The following is a 21146-nucleotide window of genomic DNA, read 5'->3' as shown; positions in this document are numbered from 1 at the left end:
CACCCGGATGCACCCCTGAAATTTACATGTGTGCGCATATGGCGCACATACATGCCCTAAGGGCATGTATGAGCGCAACATGGCACCTTTACAAATGCCAAAAAAGTGCATTTGTAAAAGATTTCTCAAATTACCACCAACTACGAGTTGGTGGTAATTTGCGATTTCTTAAGGGAAAATCGCTAATTTGAAATGCTTGATGCATATCATTTAAGGAATCGCACCTTGCGATTCCTTAAATGCTTACGCAAAATTAAGAAATCGCAAATTTTGTGATTCCTTAATTTTGCTATGCATTTTGCTTCATACATTCCAAATTGCGAATTTTTACTCGCAAACACTGCTTTTTTGCGATTCGCAGCGTTTGTGACTAAAAATGACCTTGATACATCTGCCCCTTAGTGTTATGTTTTTGAAAATATCATTATTAATGAAAAACTGCAATGCATCAATTTTTTGTTGAGTATGTTAATGTGCTTATTGTACATTCACATTGCGATTGTGTGTTTCACAGCAATTTTGTTATATGTTTAGTTATTTACAAAGAGCTACTTTTCACCATTACAGCTGTCCCTTTCTGTCTGAGCAAACACTGAAAAACACTGAGGGGCAGATTTACAAGCCCCTTGGGACATCTTTACAACACTGTTGCATCACTTCTGAGATGCAGCGGTGTCATAAACAGTGTGCCACTATGCAACATATTTGCAACGTGACGCATCTAGGGAGATGCGTCACGTTGCAAAGCCCTGCCCTACATTATACCTGAGTCAGGTATAATGGATGCAGGGTGGGCGCTCCGTCACAAGGAATACTCGTAAAAGTGGCGCAGTGAAATCTTGTAGATTTCACTGCGTCACTTTTAAGACCCTGCTGCGTCAAAACCTTATGCCTGCTTTTAGCAGGCGTAAGGATTGACCCAGCACAGCAAGTATAGGCTGCCACTGAGCAGTGTGGGAGTTGCACCACACTTGCAGCACGAATCCAGCACTGCATCACCTTTACGCCAACAGATGCATGACGCATCTATCTATCCTTGCGCCACAGTGAGCCGCATTGTAAATTAGTTGCATCCATGGTGGCACAAGGGATTTTTTTACATCACGCAAAATAACTGCTGCATCCCTGCTAATATGCAGGGATGGGCCAATTCTTTTAAATCTGCCCCTGAAAAGTCATTTGAGTAATAATTGTGGTGCTGAATAAGTTCAATCTCTGCCACATTTCTTTTGAAAGTTGGCAGAATTGTATGCCAACGAAAACGTTCCATAAAACTCGCCCAGCTTGAGGATGAAAGTTGCTTATCGAGCGGCGTCTAAGACATAATAAATACGTGTTATTTCATTGACATTGTAAGAGTAGCATGCTTTAATGATGTGCTTTGTGTCCCAGAAGCGCTTGCGCCAACAAGCCTTCTGCGATTCCTCCATTAAGAGAATTATAGAAAAAAAGAAAGATGCTCTATGAAATCAGGCACTGGATTTGAGGCCACCTGAAGTATGACATCTAGTGATCCTGCTTTGTTTTTTTGGATAAAAAAACAGGATCCCGTTGTCTTCTTGGGGGATCACAGCTTCATTTATTAAGGTTAGCTTTGGGCGCTTTGCAAAAATAATTGGTCTAACTACTATCTAGTAAATAAAGTAGTTTAATAACTGGACCATAGAATTTTCTTAAACTCTAACAAATGATGAAGAAAACAAGAGACTTTGGAAAGTTTGGAGCGTAAATTAAGCGTTGTGTTGATGCTTATGTTCCTGCCAAAGTCTATCATGACAAATGAGGCTTGGAAAGGAGGAATGCTTCCATCCTGAATTGAATGCTATTCATGCCCTGCCTATAGAAGCTTACTGTGACGACATGTTATAGAATGTTGTAAGTCAAATAATCACAGTTGACTGGGCTGAGCAGGATGCTGACTGCTCCTGGCGGGGTCTCTTGTACCATCTTGAATAAAGCTACCTGAAACTTGTACTAGACACAATCACTACATGTTTTTGGCATCAATCCTGAAGCGAACCTGTGTCTGTCACCTCTTCAAGAACCTGGAGCTACTTTAAAAATACAGAACCTGCTGTAACTCAAGTTAAGTTAAGCCAACTGGCATCTTGACCCCACCAGTGACCTCCCATCGGTCACCCACAGCAGTCTGCCAGTTCCTCTGCGTCTGGGGAAGTGCTACTTCAGGAGCTGCCCATTCAAGTTTGAGCGTCTACTCCCCACTACCTCTATGCGTCTTGTTTTGTAGTGAGGGTAAGCCTGCCGTCTATCAATGTCTCCCTCTTGTGCTGTGCCTTCAGTGAGGGTAAGCCTGCCAACGTCCGCGTCTTGTGCTGTGCCTGCAGCGAGGGTAAGCCTACTCTATGCTATCTGGAAGAAGTGTGTTACTCGCTCAAAGCCACGTAGCCTGCTATTTATCATCATCTGTACCCTGGAGAAGAAGAGTGCTGCTTGCTCTTTACTCCTAAATGTGCTGTGCTTAGGGTAGGCTTTCCATTTATTTCTACACTTCTCCTGACATCAGTTTCTCTCATGTACCCAATCTGTGTGTGAAAGTTGTGGTTTGGCAGCTGGATTTTTCTACAATCTTTTCTGGGACTGTTTCAACGTCAAAGGTGAGCTTATTTTTTATTTTCTTGGGGTCCCTCGTTATCCGTGGACATCTGCCTGTTCAACCTTCATGGCCCTTTCAAACCACTTTCAAAACAAATGAATCACGAGGCTTATCCTCACTGGCTCACCTCTCGGCGTCATTCTCCCCCGCGGTGCCTACCAAGGACCCTCAGAGACGTTTCCTCATTCGCTACACATTCAGCTGAATATGCAGTGTTTTGCAGCGCGTTATTACCGCTAGCATCGCCATCTTTGGAGTGGGAATCATTTCTCTGTGTTCTTGCCAACTGTAAGATTGTGTGATGCAGTCTAGTGTTTGGGGGCGGAGCCAGAGGAGGAACAGGAACGGGAGGAGCTGAGGGATGTCTAGGGACAGTCAGAGTAGGGACAGGGTCGAGAGAAGAAGCAGGAATAAAAGCTCCTTGATGAAGTACACTCAGTGTCTGTCATGATTCGTAGCACGATGCTACAGCTGGCGACGAGGGTGGGAACGGGCACATCGTGCAACCAGTGTTGATCCTGTGACGCTGAGTGACCACTGCGATCAAAGGGAGCGCTGCAGCAAAGATTGAGCCGCCAGGAACACTTCCTGCCTGTCCCGAAGATCCGTGGCTGTGGAGGCTGCGTGGAGCATGGTGTGCTGCAAGCGAGTGCCTTGAAAGAAGCAGCGAGCGCGATCGCGCGCCAAAAGAGTTCAAAACTCATCCCTGAAGCATGAGTCTCGGAAGGGACGGAGGACGCGACGTCGGGAGCTCACCCTGGTCGTCCCTGTGCCATTCGCTGCTGTGGTGGAGGCAGTGACAGCCTCTGCATCCAAAAGGAAGCCCCTGCACCCGGTGAGTGCCTGAATGGGTGCCGAGTGATTGCAGCAGGAAAGAAAGGCCAAATCTCGTGAGAGACGAGATCTCATAGCGGCGGCCATCTTAGAGTCAGGCGGCCAGGGAGACATCCCCATGTGAAGACTGTAAGCGGCCATTTTGAGGTCAGGCAGTGTCCAGAATCAACAAGCACAAGCAACTACAAAACAAGCATTGGCAACTGTGAACAACAAGCATTGGTAACTGTAATGAAACAAACATTGGTAAATGCACAAGAGCAGGCATTGGTAAATATCAACGAACAAACATTGACAAATGCAAGAGAACAAGCACTGGTATGTGTAAAGCAACAAGCATTGGTAAAGGCAAGAAATATAAATGAAACAGGCACGGGCAAGCACAAGTAACAAACAAAGACGACCTTGAGCACAATCAAGCACTTTTACAAGCAACAAGAAGTGTGATGAGTCGAAGTGACTTTAGCAACAAGTACAAGCCAGTACTAATCTCGAATGCGACAAATGTAAGAGGTAAAGCAACTACAAAAAAGCATTGGTAAAGACAAGAAGAGAAATAATACAACAAGCATTGGCAAGTGCAAGAGACCAAGCATTGGTATATGTGAAGCAACAAGCATTGGCAAGTGTAAAAGACCAAACACTGGTAAATGTAAAGGAGCAAGCATTGGCAAAGGTAAACGAACAAGCACTGATACAAGCAACAAAACTGGAATGAACAAAAGTGACTGTTAGCAATAAGCACTGGCAAGTGCAAGAGATACACTGAAAACAAGCACAAGCAAAGAAGACGGATAGCAAAGTGAACAGTCCCATGACCGTATCAGATCATGGTGGTGGGGAAAGCAACACAACGTTCCAATCCCTGCATTGATGTGCCGCCCCCAGTGACACAGACTGACATTCGGAGTTTGGGTCCCAAATGGAACTGGTGGCTGGAATCGCTGGATGATTTTCTTGACGCAACCGGTGAGGGAAGAGATGGAAAATGTCTGATGCTACTCCTCTAACTGGTGGGTCATGAGGGCCGACGCTTAATCAGAACATTTTCTGTAAAGGACACAGAGACCTATGGAAGACTCCAAGAGACGCTACGCGCCCATTTCAACGCACAGGCAGACATGGATCATGATCCCATTGCCTTCAACACAGCACGACAGGAACCAGGAGAACCATTGCCAAACTTCATCACTCGGTTGCAAACTCTGGTACAATGCTGCCATTTCAACACATTTACAAATGAGGATGCAGTTTGGCTCCGGATAATTGCAGGCTGTTCAAGTTCTAACACGAAGCGCAAGATCCTTCAAGGGAATTGGTCGCTAAAGGATATCATCAGGAAGGCCGAAGTTGGAGAGCGAGTCAAAGCAAGGAAAATATTAAATAAACTGCACCCGAGTGCAAGACGCAAAGACAATAATAAAGCTCAAGAAACAAACAAAACCAGAAACGGTGAGGATGAAGGCAGACCAGAGTCAAGACAACGGGAGAGACAAAGTGACATGAAATACTCCGAGTCAACAACACAAAAGACCGACATGATCCAGGATGGCGACAGCTTCACTGATACAACCTCAAGGAGTTATTCAACCTCACGGAGTCATTCAACATATGGTGCAAATGATTCTGAAGCAGAGGACGTGTCTAGTGGGACAGATCACACCAATGGACCAGGTGACAGCCTGCCCAACAAATGTGCAAGAAAAGCAAACTATAGAAGACTGGACCAGTCACGTCAACACTGGAAATCGGTACATGATCACACCCGTAACACAGATGTCAGTGCACAAAACAAGCAGGAAAAAGAAGCAAATCACGTAAGACGGACTGATCCATTCAGACACCGAAAAGAGGAAGACAAACGCATCCACGACATCCGAGACAATGAAGAAACTGAGAGGAGGCCATTATCATCACACGAGAGAGGCAGAGGCAAAATACCCAGGGATCAAACACAAGAAATAAATATGTGGTTATCAAACAACCTCTCCAATAAGATGACACCGAAGTCACTTTGAGAAAAGTACCCGGAAAAATATCCCAAAGAGAACTCCGACTCTAGGAGCAGCTCGTCACGGCCTACCTGTTTCAGAAATCCTCCATTCAAGACACACTCAAAGGAACGTTATCAAAGGAAATCGACAAAAGACTCCTCCGATTTAGAAAGCATGTCTGTTCGATCCCTCGAGTCGACCGAGTCACGGTCCCGACGACGGCCATGGAGTTAACCACCTGAACACACCCCAGAACCAAAGGACATTCTTCCCATGAAGAGTAACGTATCTCACACCAATGTCTCTGAATACTCAATCACTCCACAAGACAACCTGTAATGTCAGTCACAGGTACATCAAGACATAAATAATATACCTTCACCCCTGATGGGGTCAGCGAGGCTGACCCAAAGGGCCTACAGAAGGAAAACAGATATAGTGGACATCACCCACCGGATGGGAAAGGACTATCCAGTCACTCTACAAGGAACGCCAGACGTGTTAACAGAGACAGATCATCATCAGATGAGAGAGAAACATGCACATGCCCAGACAGTCGAAGGGTTCACCAGTTCCAAACGCGAATGGGAGTGGGTGAGACAACCAGAGCCAGCGAATGAGTCCCCGAACCAAACTAAGATGGTCTCTTCAGATAGCGCCTTACCGTCTGGTATACATGACTTTGAACAGGAGGGCAGTGTTGCCCTCGACCGGACAAGACGGAAAGAAGTAAAATCATATGCGGGTGCTCGGAAGTGAACCAGAACAACATCCCCTCATGAATGAGATCGAGTGTCAATCGAACAAAAGCCACAAAGAAAGACAGACTGCCGACATCAAGCTGAGCCTTTCACAGTCACCTCAGAAACTGAAGATGAGTGGATCACCCAGAAGCTGATTGGAAACCACCACGAACCTGAGCACAAGAATACCACACGAGACGTTTCGCAACTTCAAAGATGCACTCCTGTAATAAAGGGTGCTCTCGACAAGGCGACAGAAAACCACACAACGGAAATGGAGATGGGTCTCCATAATTTGAACGGGTGGCCCGTGGACCCGTGTGGCTGACTGAGGAACTATAAACATGTCAGACACTAAGCTTATTTTGTTAACAAGGGGGGAGATGTAAGATTGTGTGATGCAGTCTAGTGTTTGGGGGGCGGAGCCAGGGGAGTAACAGGAACGGGAGGAGCTGAGGGACGGTCTAGGGACAGTCAGAGTAGGGACAGGGTCGAGAGAAGAAGCAGGAATAAAAGCTCCTTGATGAAGTACACTCGGTGTCTGTCATGATTCGTAGCACGATGCTACACCAACCATACCTCGTTTTGCCAACCACGTGGTGCAGATGTTTTACTAATACAGTTTTTGCATCTTAAGAAGCTTTACAACGTTGTGGTGGGTGGCCTGCTCCTAGGACAACTGGTGGGGCCTGTGAATATCGTCTGACAACCATGTTGATGGTTCACGCTGGTTCACACTGCTGCTTGTTACCATCCTTTATAGTTACGATGAGATGAGAAGTTCTGCTGTTTTGTCATTTCTGCTTTTCAGTGGATGGTTTTAGGAAGCACTGCCTTATTACAGGTACTCTTTTCCTCCCTTCTATCACTACTTAAACAATACCTCCTTTGCTTCATTGAAACATACGCCTGCCGATGTCCTCATTTGACATACGATAAGCTGTTAGTAATTTCAAAGGTCAATCTACAAATATTAAAGTACTCTTTCTTTCCATGCCTGCAACCCACATGTCGTAAGCTTCATCTGTTTCCTGACCACAGTGACTACTTAATTTATTTTAACTTATTGTTTTCTTGGGACAGTGCATCTTTTCTAGAGTTTTTAGTACTCACAATTAGCTAAGCGTTCATTTGTGGTATGCATTGCTCGTCTACAGAGCTCATATACTGTTTGTTTTCTATGCATGATCAGCGTTTGCTAAATACAAGAACGGGTTATGGGTTCACACCCACATGTTATTTCTTGCACACATTACCCCACACTAGTGTGTTGCACAGTTTACCTTGCACATCATATTCCCATTGCTACAGTTGTTGTACACAATGTTTTTACCTCCACACGAGGTGTCGCATGGGTTCCAGTCCCGTTGCTACAGTGCACTACTGGTGTACAACGTTTTACCTCCACTTGAGGTGTCTCGCATGGTTTCTATTCCATTTGCTCAGTGCACATTGTCTCTACCTCTCCATCAGGTGCGTCCTTATGCGAGGGTTTTAGTCCTTTTTGTATTTTCATATGGGTCACTACCCATTTCTGTTTGTTTACAATATTCAACCTTTTAGTCCCATCTGCTCATTTGTTTTTTAAATTATGCATGTTAATTGTCTCCCTTCACTGGGTCTGCAATGGGTCTTAGTCCCGGTTGCAGTGGTGCAGGGAAGGTCAACCACGGGGCTTCTTCTTGGAGCAGAAACAACATTACGTGTGTCTTTTTTCCTGCTGCACCTGATGGAGCACGATCTTACAGAGTTGAGGTTGGCTTCTAACCTGCGGGTACCGTTCCCATAGAACCACTGTATGGTATGTAGTTGCACACTTTACCATTAGTTTTAGATAGTTTTGTATATACAGTCCTGAGAAATTGCCACAGATCATTCGTGACTACCAGGTGAGAAACATGTCGACCACGCGCATTTCCCACACATTGTAGCCAGATTAACGCCGCTCCTGTATTCTTTTTAACCAGGCTAGGGTCCTCCCTGAATAAAGTTATTTAGAGGTATCCCACCACGTGTTCCCTCTAATTTGTTACCTCTGTGTGGGGCAGTGTGAGGTCTCTGTGCACTCTAGCCACGGCAATATGTGCCAAGAAACCGAATGCGCGTGTGGGTGCAGCAACAGGGGTTCTAACACTGGGCTTCCTGATTGAATGTGCACCTAAGTACTGGAAGTCAGGAGGCCTGTTTGATGGGCAGGCAGGGCATCACTGCAAAACTGACTCCAGTAACAAAACTGACCCCCAGCCTTCTAGCCTCCCAGGCAAAGGCACAATGCCTGCTAAGGCCAGTCCAGCCGGGGGCAGGGAGAGGGGGGGTTGTGTCATGTTCAAAATGAGAAAGTGCAGTGCAGAGCATCTGCAACCACAGCAAAGCTACGCTAATATATGTTAGGAAACCGGGGCAACTGGCCTCCTTCCACAGTGCCAGTGAACCTCTTCTTTCCTAACTAACTGCACAGTGGCGGCTCAGGGACATCTTAAGAACTTTGAGCGCCCTATGCCAAACGTGTTCTGCGGACCTCTCTGCTGATCAGCTTTGAATTTATGATCCAGTTTCAGCTTTCTCATGTCCTTTTGGCCAGATCACAAACAGTGCACAGACATACTGATTCACATTCCAAATGTGTTTATAGTTAATATTCAAGGATAGTGATGTATTTTTCCAATATTGTAACACAGTAGAAGCTCACTAATACTACTTCAAATAATCACTGTGATATCCTCCCATTTCTCCTACCTGATATCCTGTATGGATCTAAAATTAAAAAAACAAAAACACATTTGTCATAAAATGTCTGTAATATAATCTCACACATTACCCAGATTAAAAATAAATGAAATGAAAATGCTATTTGCAATCATTGTTTAAGAATTATTCAAGATCATCAGGGCAAGACTGAAGAGAGCTGGCTCTACCAAGGCAGGGGTTACTCCAATCTTTAAAACTAATAATCATGAGTTCACTTATCAGATCTGAAGATGGTTTCCTGGATACGCAGGCGGGGTAATGTACGTATCCCATGTGTGCTTTCAGAGTCAAAAATATATTACAGCGATTCTGAAAGCACACATGGTGCTTTTATGCTTGCTCAGGGCTTTAAGTGGTATGAAAAAACTGGAGGTTCTCTCAAAGGGGCGTGCCTGATGTAATTAAGGGCGAGGCTTAAAAACATGTAAGCTAAAAAGCTATGCTTAGCACAGTGTGCCACCTGACGTTATTGTGCTGCCTCTGTCATTGCATCCAGATAGATAATAAAACAAGTAGAATTATACCTACAACAAGCCAGGACTATTCACTTTGGTATTGGTTGATAGTTGCATAAGATAAATAAGCAACCACTATGGCTTTGTTGAATATAATATTAACCACCAAACCTCCTCCATACACCCTCACCTCATTTCCTTACCTATTCCTGTTCGGACCTCTCTCCACTCTCCAAAACCTATACTGCCTTTAATGCCCCTGTTAAGTCTACCTATCCCCCTATCACCCATTTATTTATCCTCCACTTAGGCCCCCGTCCTCATTCCAGTGTCAAACACTTAACACAATCCGCTCACCATCCCCACTAAGGCCACTAGGGCTTTGAGCTCAAATCTACGCTTTCTCATAAATCAACTTTCTTGCTGATATAAATTTTTTCAGACGCCTGCAGTCGACACTAGTCCTTTTGTTACCCCGTCTTTTATAATCTCTTCTTAAGTTTCCTCCTCATGATCATCTTTACCCACCTGCTATACTCTTTCAGTGCTTCCTTTAAGGAATACCCATGCCTCCCTTCTGGCTCCCTCTCCACAGTACACAGTACACTTTTCTGCCTTTCCAAGCTACCTTACATCTTTTCATACATATCACTGGGCTCATTTCCCTGCAATAACATGTTAACGTGTCCCTTTAAGTTCATGCCTCTTACGAGTTTCTCTACTACTCCTCTATTCTATGTTTCTGCATCCAAAGCATCACCAACTAAGTTTCCAAAGCGAGTCCGAGTGAGGCGAACTAGAACTACAGCTTCCAGAAGCCACTTGGCAGTGAAAAGAAATGCCCACTGCGGAGGTATAGCTGCCCTAAAGAAAAATAATCATCTCGATTCTGCCAACCCTCTGGATCATCTCCCCTTCTCCTTTCTATCGCTCATGCTTGTGCTTGATGCATGTCTTTTCTTAAAGGATCACGGCTGCGGGCTGATTGTGGGCCATTGTGAAAATATTTGTTCATTTCAGCACCGTAATGCGCTGCAATTAAAATAAAAATGTTCACATTGGCCCACAATCAGTCCTCTGCCCTGCTCCTTCAAGAAAAGACATGCATCAAGTCCAAAAAAGACAACATGTAAAGCACACGTTGTGCTTTTGGACTTGCTGCATTTCTTCTCTTAAAGGAGCGCAGCTGGTGACTGATTGTGGGCCCTTGTGAAAATATTTATGTTAATTGCAGCTCACAAAGGCCCACCAACATCCCCCAGCTGCGCTTCATTAAGGAGGAAATACAGCAAGTACCAGAGTCACTTGAACTAGAAAATTATAATTTTTCACGCTGCTTGCGTTATAAAAGCGGCGGCGTGAATGATTTCCCGGTTTGTGCTGTGGGTGCGTGCTCTACATCCAGACTGCGCGCTCGAAGAAACAAATGTGCGTGCGGGCACGCACGTTGCTGGAAACACGGATCCCACCCCTGTTTTACTTTGCAAATTCTACTTTTACATAAACACATCCTAGGCCCCTTACACGCACAGCACCTATATGGCAAGGAACAAAAGATCTCCGCTAAAGAGCCCCTTTATGGGTGCTCGTCGGGTATTGCAGTGCCGACCCAACGAGGAGCAGGCCCATATGATGAAACATAACACCTAGCTTGCTGGGTGTGTGAGGGCTCTAGTTCCGAAAGGAGGAATTCCCCTCAATCAGAGGACTTCCGACCAACCTTTCATCATACATCCCCTTCATTTGTGTTCCATGACCCACTGAGGAACTCCGTATTCTATTTTGCACAGTCTTAGTCCCATTTGGCAGCAGTGGGTCTTAGTCCCATCTGCTCATTGTACGTTCGTACACTTTTCTCTAGTGCTCAAAGTTGCTTTTACTGTTTTGGGTTATGTCATGAGTTCCTACTCATACGTGCTAAGTTAACACAGTCACATTACTGCAGTGCACTCCCATTTTGTGCACATGCAGTTATGGTTTCAAGGGGGTCTTTCCTTTTTGCATTATCATATGTGTCTCTACCCATATCTATTTTTTTTTTACATCACTCAACCTCTCTTAGTTTTTACTATGTCAACATTACAAGGACTATTGTTTATTTGGGTCTTAGTCCCATCTGTTAATTCTATAATCCCTTGTCTTTTTAAGGGTTTCTGTTGGGCTAAAGTCCTCCCAAACTTCACATAGTTATCTGATTATTATATTGAATATTATATTTAGACTGTTGTCTTTACATTATATTTTTCATTTTGTATTGATGATGGTGTTTGACTTGGGTGAGGATTATCTTTTTACTTTTCCTCATCTTCCTTGTTTTCTTTCTTTATTTCTGTTCTTTTGGTGATGTTTTCTTCTGCTTTATCTTGTGGATTCTGTTGTGTTTTCTTGCTCTGTTAGTGTTTCATTGTTCAGCCTCCTTATATTCCCGTTCTGGCCAGTGGGTGTGTTCTGGAGCAGTTGTTCATGCTTCCTCTTCTCCTCTTCTCTGACTATGTTTTTCTTGCCTTTGCTTTTGTGTATAGAAGGGCAGATGGTTCTTATGTTCTTGTTTTACTCTTTTCTTTGTTTCTCTCATCCTTATTGGTTGCTCTCGGATGTACGTTGTTACAACGCATGCTTTTACCACGCATGCTGTTACAACACAGGTTTTACAACGCAAGCCATTACAACGCATTGCTTTGGGGGGTGCTGGATAGTGAATAGTTTAATTTAGTATTACAACTCCAGTCCCCGTGGATAGTAGGGAAGGTGTTGGATAGTAAATTAAACTATTACTCATCCTAGAGCGCCCCCCAGTGCAATGCGTTGTAATGGTTTTCGTTGTAAAACCTGCGTTGTAAAAGCACTGCTTGGTAAAAGTTGCGTGATAAAGGATATTTCCCGTTGCTCTCTTCTTTCATTGGTAATGTGGTTCCTATTTCCTTTCTGTTTCTCCTATTAATCTTTCTTCTTCTCTCATGGTTGTCCTTTTGTATATTTGGCAGAAAGGGGATATGTTATATCCAGAGTCTAATGCTATTCAGGCCCTGCCTGTAAAATCTTGCTGTTATAACATGTATATAATGGTGTGAGTCAAATAGTCACAGTTGACAGGGCTGAACAGGATGCTGGCTACCCCTGGTGGGGTCTCTTGTACCATCTTGAACAAAGCTACCTGAAGCTCATCACTTGTACTTGACTCAATCACTACAAATAGTGATATGCATTTTGTGTTAGATTTGGACATGTGATGATTCCAGAGCGATGTTCATTCCTCCTTACGTTTTCTGTCCATCCTTAGGTTACTGCACATGGGTTGGAATGCTGCGCGTGGACTTCTACCACACTCATCCCGTGGCTGTGGCTTTTTGCAACCTACTACTGGAAGAAAGAGAGTTGCGTAGACAACAGGCTCAGCCCGACGAGTTGGCACCTCCAGGTAATCAGTATCAAAGAAATAACTTATGTCGAAACAGCTGGACACGTTCATGCTTCCAACTTTGGGGTTGGAATCTGGCATACCTGATGGGGTGCACTACCTAATAGTCATAGTGCCCTAACTGGGTTGCTGCATGATAATATTTCATTAGAACACCACACGTGAGGGAGGCCGAGGCTGGAACTGACACCCTAACCCATACATTGGTACCAACAGGTGACAAACTGATACTGCAACCGTCCTAGCTTTGACAAGGCTTTGCTAATGCTGAACAAATCTCTTCTGAGGGTCGTTGGTCGGCGTCCCCCGATCAAAGGACCAATCTGCATTCTCCACAATGCAGATGGATGGCCCGATTCACAGAACTAACTTAAGACAAAATCCTAAACTTACTACCATTTTGGTATTCACAGAAGGCACTTACTCATTTTGGTATTCACAGAAGGCACTTACTCATTTCGGTATTCACAGAAGTTAGGAGTCCTAACTTTAGGACTCCTAAATGCCTTCTGTCAATACCGAAAGTCTTAAAATTGGGATTTTTCTAGGTTTAGTATAGTAAAGTTAGGAATCCTAACTTTAGGACTCCTAAATGCCTTCTGTGAATACCGAAAGTCTTTAAATTAGGATTTTCCTCAGTTTAGTAGTAGTAAAGTTAGGACTCTTAACTTTAGGACTCCTAAATGCCTTCTGTGAATACCGAAAGTCTTAAAATTAGGATTTTTCTCAGTTTAGTAGTAGGAAAGTTAGAAAAATCCTAATATTAAGACTTTCGGTATTGACAGAAGGCATTTAGGAGTCCTAAAGTTAGGACTCCTAACTTCTGTGAATACCGAAATGAGTAAGTGCCTTCTGTGAATACCAAAATGAGTAAGTGCCTTCTGTGAATACCAAAATGGTAGTAAGTTTAGGATTTTGCATAAAAACATTGTGGTGTCAGCAGCACATACGGCGGAGGCTGAAATGAAAGTGAACATTTCAAATTCCAAAGTTTACAACTTCAAAAAAAACATTGGATGCCATGGCCTGCAAGGCAGGGTGCATTCAAGTATACAATATCAATGCCAGCAATGACTTGGGAATCAAGAGATTTTCACAGTACCAACAGGCAGAAGCAAGAACTCCACCATATTAGTTTTAGGTTCTTATCAAACCATACTTTATACTGACAGGTCAGCACCTCCCGTTGTAGGCACAAAGTACAAATTTGCTTTTGCTTGAGCACTGGAGGAGGGAAATCTCGAGGGTACTGAGTTTGAACCCCTTCAAACATATACAAAAACCCTAGGTGACTTCACTGCTCAGTTAACAGAAATGCAGGTTTTAGCGTTATCCCCATAGAAAGCCAACCAACAGGTACCTACCCTCACAATTTCATTCTCAGCTTTCTTTGTCCAGGGATTCTGTGAATAATACATATTGGCAGCAGAACATTTTAAAGATTCAAAGGAATGACAAATAAAAGCAAATAGATTTGGGAATGAGAGGGATGATTTCAAAATAATCAGCTCTTTTGGCATTGGCAGCGGATATGGGGGCACCTGAGTGTCAGCACGGCAGCATTACCTCTAGAGTGTATGATGACATTCTAGAGTGCCACACACTCCAGAGGTAATGCTGCAGCAGACTCTGCTGTGAGAAGAATGGTCATAAGCAGCTGTTAAGTGGAAGCCTTAACTAGATCACAAACTAAGATTGATCCAGATATGTAATTAGGAACATTGATACAACATAATCCCCAGATCGTTTCCCAGTTAAGTCAAGCGTGATGTGAAAAGTAAAGTACAGCCTTTTAGAGTTCTGTTCATTAACATCTTAACACATGCCTGGACTTCTCATCCCTGATGTGGACTTCAGCATGCCTTAATAGTAGTCAAATCTAACCTGGAATGAATAATTATAGACACAAATTTCAACTTGTCATTATCTATGAAACAGACTTTCTCTAAAATGCAGTGGTACACAGAGGAATTCACGGTGGACTCAGTTACTGTGAGGCGTTAAAGTTCTGTTATTTAATGTGAATTTGTGATGCGTGGCTAATCACTCAGTTCTGAGAAATGAAAGAAGCCCCATGTCATCCCTCCTCCGCCAACACACTTAATGACATACAGCTTACCTTGGTGATACCCAGTGGTAGATTGTTACCAAACATGTCTTTGAGCATGACAGCCAGGTAACTACACTTTGGTCTCATCTGGCTAAAGGGCATCATTCTAGATATCAAGTGACTTAGGTGCTTTTATGCAATCCTAATCATGCAGCAGTATTCTTTTTGAAGAGAAAGTGGTTCGGCCAGTCTAACATTTCAAATAAGCCTTACTTGCTCAGTCTTTTTATGATGGTAGAAATAGGAACTTTATTTTATTGACTAAGGTCTATAGATTCCTGGATGAAGTTATGGTGTTCTTTGTAATATCTAGGAAAATTGTACGATCTGATCTTGGGGTAAATTTGTTAGACCTCCACTACGGGGTTGAAAGGTGACCAGCTTGAACTTTCTACATTTGTAAATAGTTTTTCTGTCTGAGGAATGATAGACTTCAAATTTCTGCAAGTTTCTTTGTAAAACTTCTCAGACTGATGGGCTGCAACATTTCTTTCTCTGAGATAGGCACGGATATCTTTTGACTTGCATGTCTTTTACTACCCTTAACCTGAATGATCCAAACCAGTGTCTGATTTAAATATTTCTGGAAGATCAAGTAAGTCTGTAGACTCTTTTAGCAGTGCTTGATTACCTTCCTAACTTATGTGGACATATTAAGACTGTGCTTACCGTTCACACAAGATTTCTAAGTGTTGGTTCTGGTATTTTAATAAATGATAACAAAGAGAAATTTGTGTGTGTTACGTGTCACATGATGTTGGATTTTCTATGGATTTATGGCCTTTAAGAGGACTAGATGAATGTCAAATTGGTCTTAATATTTAAAAACATACAGCTTTAAGAGGGTATGCTTTTTTTCAAACCACTGCACACACACTTTGAAATTAGGGGGCATACATACTGACAGTTTCCACCCGGGGATTTGAAATTATTACATCTCTAAAGAGAAAGTTGGAGGGAACTTATTAGGGAAGTGAAAGATGCACTTGCTTCTGCCATTGCTGGAAAAACTGCAATGCTAACCTTGCTCTATCAGAGCTCCTGTTAGCCATTGATTTATTTTAAAGAAATATGTCTTACAATGCACCAATTGTAAGTTAATTACACCTTGTATAATCATGAAGGCACAGCCTGCCATGCTCATATAAGCATCAAAACCATTTGACGTGGTGTATTGATATCATCTCCATAAACCAATATAAATATATTTTAGTAGCTTTTAACTCTTGTGTTAGATTTTTATGGGTGTTGCCACACCACATGCTTGCACTGATGCAAGAGATTTGATCACAGGGACTTTCAAAAGTCCATGAGAAAGTGACCGAAGTGTTCATGGGAGAGCATAATGATCGCTGGGACATTCAGAAGACCGAGAGAGAGTGACCAAAGTTTTCATGTGGGAGTATAAAAGGAGATCAATTTTGAAAAGATTAGAGTGCTTTGTGTAATACTCACATATGTCGCACTATCTGTTCCGGTTTGCGGAATGCTTGGGCTCGTGGACTGGGCTTTGTGCAAAGTTCTCGAGCCGGGTGTTCCATATGTGGCCGTTTTGAGTGTGACGGTTTTCCCGGCTGCGCTGGTCGGGTTTGCTCCTACCTTGCATCTAAAATAAACAGTTTATCTATTGCAACTTCATTGGGTTACACCTATTTATTTCACTGTTGCTATGAATTATCTTGTGAGTTATACACAGAGTTTTGAATTGAATCCTCTTTTATACAGGCAGCCAATGTAAGGCTGCCAACGTCAGAATGATATTTGGGTATTTTGCAAAAAACTCCAGCGGCGGCTTTCTGGACTACCTGTAGTCTTTTAATAACATACTAAGGACTTCAAATGTACAGGCTGTTACTATAGTCTAGCCTAAAACAGACTATAATCTGCCCCATTACTCTCTTTGTAGACAGAGGACGCCATTTAAGACATTCCTTCAAAGATCTAGGGATGCCACACAGACTCCTGAGAGTTTGCGGGCCTGAATTTCCAATCAAGCCTGTCATCAATCCAGAAACCCAGGCTCTAGAAGGCCTGTGTTGGTTTTGGACAATCACCTAATTGCTCTGGCCAATCTATTTCTAACCAATTTGAGGGATTGTTTCCCGTAATCATGACTTCAGTCTGTCCACCATTCAGTTTAAGCAAATGAACAGATATCCATTCAGTGACCTTTGTTAAGCATTGGCCAAGCAGAGGCTGGGTATGATTAGGGATGGGATTGATTGCCAAAATCATTTGTGTGACGTCCGCATACGATACTAGATACAGGCCAAATGACCGAATGATCTCTGCCAGGGGGCTGACCTAAATATTGAAAAGCGTGAGATTCAGGCACCCCACAGGTAAATGAAAAAACATCAAAAGAAAATGCTTCCAGACATACAAAGTAGTATAGGTTGTACACTACTCGTCACCATGCATTTTTTTGACAGGTAGCCACACCCCCTTGGCCACGCCCCTTTAAAAAACGTATATATATATTTTTTTTAAACTATATAAAAAATGTATATTGAAAATAAGTTTATTAAAAAAAAGTATAAAACGATAAGTTAGGATTTGTAAATGAAGGCATCTAAAATGATACGTTGATGAATTTTTTTAAATAAAATGATAAGTCATGATCTGTGAATTAAGGCGTATAAAATGATAAGCCAACGAAATCAAAAGCGTGTAAAATGACCAAACATGCCTGGGCATGTCTTGTTTTAGGGGTTTTTTATGGGGCTCCGTAAGCCGGATATTGGGAATTACAAAGATATTTCATACATTTCATATCATCACATTACTGAGAAGAATGATAATGCATTTTAGATAAAATTGCTTTTACTAAATGTAAAATCAAAGCTCTAAGAAGTTTTATTTTGGGGTAGTATTTGCAATTTGATTGAAATCATGTTTTACATAACAGAAAATCAAATGTCTTTGTAATTACAGTTTAGTATATGGAATTACGTATACTTGACAACATTTTAGTGACAATAGAAAAATTTAAAGAAATTCCAGCTTATGATTAATGAGGTAACAGGAGTTATCAAATACATTATGCTCAGGGGCATATAAATCACAGTATCAAAAGCAAACTTAAAATAAGTGGAAGTTACATAAAAAAAGGAATCACTTTTTTTTTTGGTACCTAATAATAATCACAATAGCTATAATACAATTATAATGTATAGAAAACACATATTCCAGCTTATTATTAATGAGGCAACGGAAGTTATCAAATACATTATGCACCGTGGGCATATAAGTCACAGTATCAACAGCAAACATAAAATCATTGGGAGTTACATAACAAAAAATAATCACATCGTTTTTTGGTACCCGATATTAATCACAATAGCTATAATGCAATTATAATGTATAGAAAACATATTTTACAGCTTTTGATTAATGAGGTACGGGTAGTTATGAAATACAATATGCTCCGTGTCATATAAATCACCGTATCAACAGCAAACATAAAATGAGGGACATAAAAAATCAAGAAACCAAAAAGCATATTATCAGTACCCAGTAATACGCGAAAGGGCCACCAGGCATAAAATCATACAAAACTACAAGGTTTGATAAAAATGAGGTAGCTACATAAAACAATATTTAGTTATCACAGTAATAAACACAGATCTTTATTATAAATCCTGGGTGCTAATCAGACAACCAATGCGATCTCTTGAACAGTTTAAGAGTGCTTGGACGGGTGTGGTTAAGGGGTCATGAGCATTATATGCGGTAACTCGGTAGGCATGCGAGTGTGCTCTATGAGGGGCATGTGAAAATGGTGATGCGGGGGGAGAAGGAATAACAAAAGGTGAAACGGTGTTGTTCTTTAAATCTTCTAAGAAGATACGATGACCAGCATTGCATAGCACCAATGTCGTACTGTTCAGTTCTGCTAGGCTCTGCATGAAGGCACTTTATTATTAGTGAAAGAGTGTGTTTGGGTGGCACGTCTGACCAAGTTGTGCAGGTTTGAACCGCGTATAACATTACCTTTATAAAGAAGTTCACCCTTGTCATTCCAGAAAGCAATGTCTTTATTTTGATGAATTGTATTAAGAAGTAATTCAGCTTTCTTTTTGTGCCGGGGGTTAACATTGTCAAGGACTTCATTAACTATATTAAAGGTTGGCGATTCTGGTTCTCTGACGGTAGAAACGGGTGGCTCTTGACTTTCAGGCATGAATAAAGTCAGGCCCTCTTTTTCCATTTTACCATGATGGACGAAGTTCAGATACTTTCAAAGGATAGAGGTATAAAGCTTGGCCTTTTTGTGCACTGGTAAATCGCTATGCTGAAGAATCTCACGCATCTCGACGTCCAACAGATTGGTGGCTGATTTTCTAATGTCAGTATCTGTACTTGGAGGACTTTGCATTCTGTCTAGCTGATGTTTGGAACGAGATACATTTTTTCAATGTGCGCCATCACCGGCGACGCAGCAGGCCTGAGAGAAATGGAATAGCAATGCCTAGCAGTGACCCTATGAAGCCCCCAGACTGCTTGACAAGACTTTTTTTCAGTTTTAATAGAGATCCTTTTATTGCTCAGTTTTTTAACAAGATTACTTTTCTTTTCAAGCACTCAGATCTGCTGAGGACTCAGAGGGATATTGCCCTTCAAGGTATTAAGGGCTATCTCCGAAATCGCTGCTACTAAATCATCAGATGCCGAGCATAGAAGAGCTTTCCTTTGTTGATGGGATGATGAGACCAACAGTCTTAAAAGAGCTAGATTGCGCGCTATCTGGTTGGACATGGTCATGAGAGTGTTGGCGTTCTAAACTGGGGCGATGCTTTCTATTTATCTTCTTTTTATAGATGGGTAGGACTTTTTTAGAATATAAGCAACAGGAAGATCCGGTGGGAAAAGCCCGGTCCTTAATCTGTAATCCTCCGGTGTGCCGGCATTTAATTCTACAAAAAGATACCCAAAGGGGCTCCAAGTGGCATCCTCAAAGGCTTCTAGAAATAAACTAGAGCGACCCTGGTACATCTGTCTGGCTAGAGTAGTTATTTGAAGCTTGTCTCTGGGGTTTTTGAAAAGCACCATGTACTTGGTGTTCAGAGAGATGGTTTGCGAGCTCTTACCTTGGCAGAACACGTTTTGCACAATGTATAAAAGGCTATGATTTCGATGGTGAACATACTGAGTAAAAGCTTTTTCAATTTCATTGCTGGCACAAGCAGAAGCCATTAGATCATCTACAATTAACATATTAACACTACAGGGTGGAAATAAAATGTCATCATTTAAGGTGTCGGGGATCCCCTCGACAAATTTGAGGTGTGTAAGCTTTTGCGAGAGTTCTTGAGAGAGCCGCTGCCAACAGGAATAGGCCCACACTATGTTGGTGGGTGGCTGGGTCATCATTTGATGCGCTTTTTCCAAATGTTTTTTTACAAAATCACTTTTACCAGAATCGGAAGGACCTGCGTGGATGCATAAGAACAGATGATGTGATCTAATATCCATACTTCAAACAACCTTTAATAAACTATACACCCCAAAGCAGAAAGCCTTTTCTCGCTAAACCGTGTTTCCACAGAGGCAGGATGACTCTTAAAAGCCATAGGGCAGGGTTTTATAGTCATCTTTAAGAATGTGCTTATCGTATACAACATTCAACGTTTTGCGAAGAGGGCGTGTCTCAATATCCTACGTTTTTTAATTCTTACAATGCAGGGGTGTTGCACTACTAAGCTCTCATCTTCTGGAACACATTCACCTCTTTCGGTGTGCTTAGCATATTGAGTGACCAGCTCTTTTAAGTTTTGAAAATTAACTTTTTCACGGTTCTGAACATTGAGGGCGATCCCCTTCACCTTCAAGCAGATTTTACCGCCTGATAAGCGGGAACCGTAGGTTTTGGGTCCAGAGGCAAGAAACTCTCTGATGTGTTCATCAGAAGGTGTTCCGCTAGTGAGTTCCCCAATATAGTCACCCAACGGAAGGTTAACATCACCCTCTTTGGTCACGAAAATCACTGAGTCTGTGTCGTGGTAAAGACAGCGGTCAAGAAGCAACTCCAGGAGCTTGTACAACTCTATTCTAGCATACGCAGTGGTGAAACTGGCAATAAAAATGTTAGCGTTGCACGAAGGCGGGTAATGTTCTTTGGTATACCGACAGAACACACAAGCGGTATCATCATCTATGAACTCGCAAGATGAAACCTCACAGTAGGTAGTAAAAAAGTACTTATCAAATTCATCCGGCTTTGTCACTAG

General features: G+C 42.4%; 1 protein-coding gene across 1 annotated transcript in view; it reads left to right on the top strand.

The window, feature by feature from the left end:
* The window catches only part of LOC147728924 (stimulated by retinoic acid gene 6 protein-like), a 538794-nt gene that overhangs the window by 490244 nt on the left and 27404 nt on the right, over positions 1–21146 (top strand). The window contains exon 17 of the mRNA XM_086959168.1: positions 12669–12806. Within this exon, the coding sequence (XP_086815294.1) occupies positions 12669–12806 (138 nt within the window). The remainder of the gene's footprint in view (positions 1–12668; positions 12807–21146) is intronic.

This window comes from Lissotriton vulgaris, chromosome 2_2 (genome assembly GCF_964263255.1).
Source record: "Lissotriton vulgaris chromosome 2_2, aLisVul1.2, whole genome shotgun sequence".
NCBI lineage: Eukaryota > Metazoa > Chordata > Amphibia > Caudata > Salamandridae > Lissotriton > Lissotriton vulgaris.
This window is presented reverse-complemented; position numbering and strand designations above follow the sequence as displayed.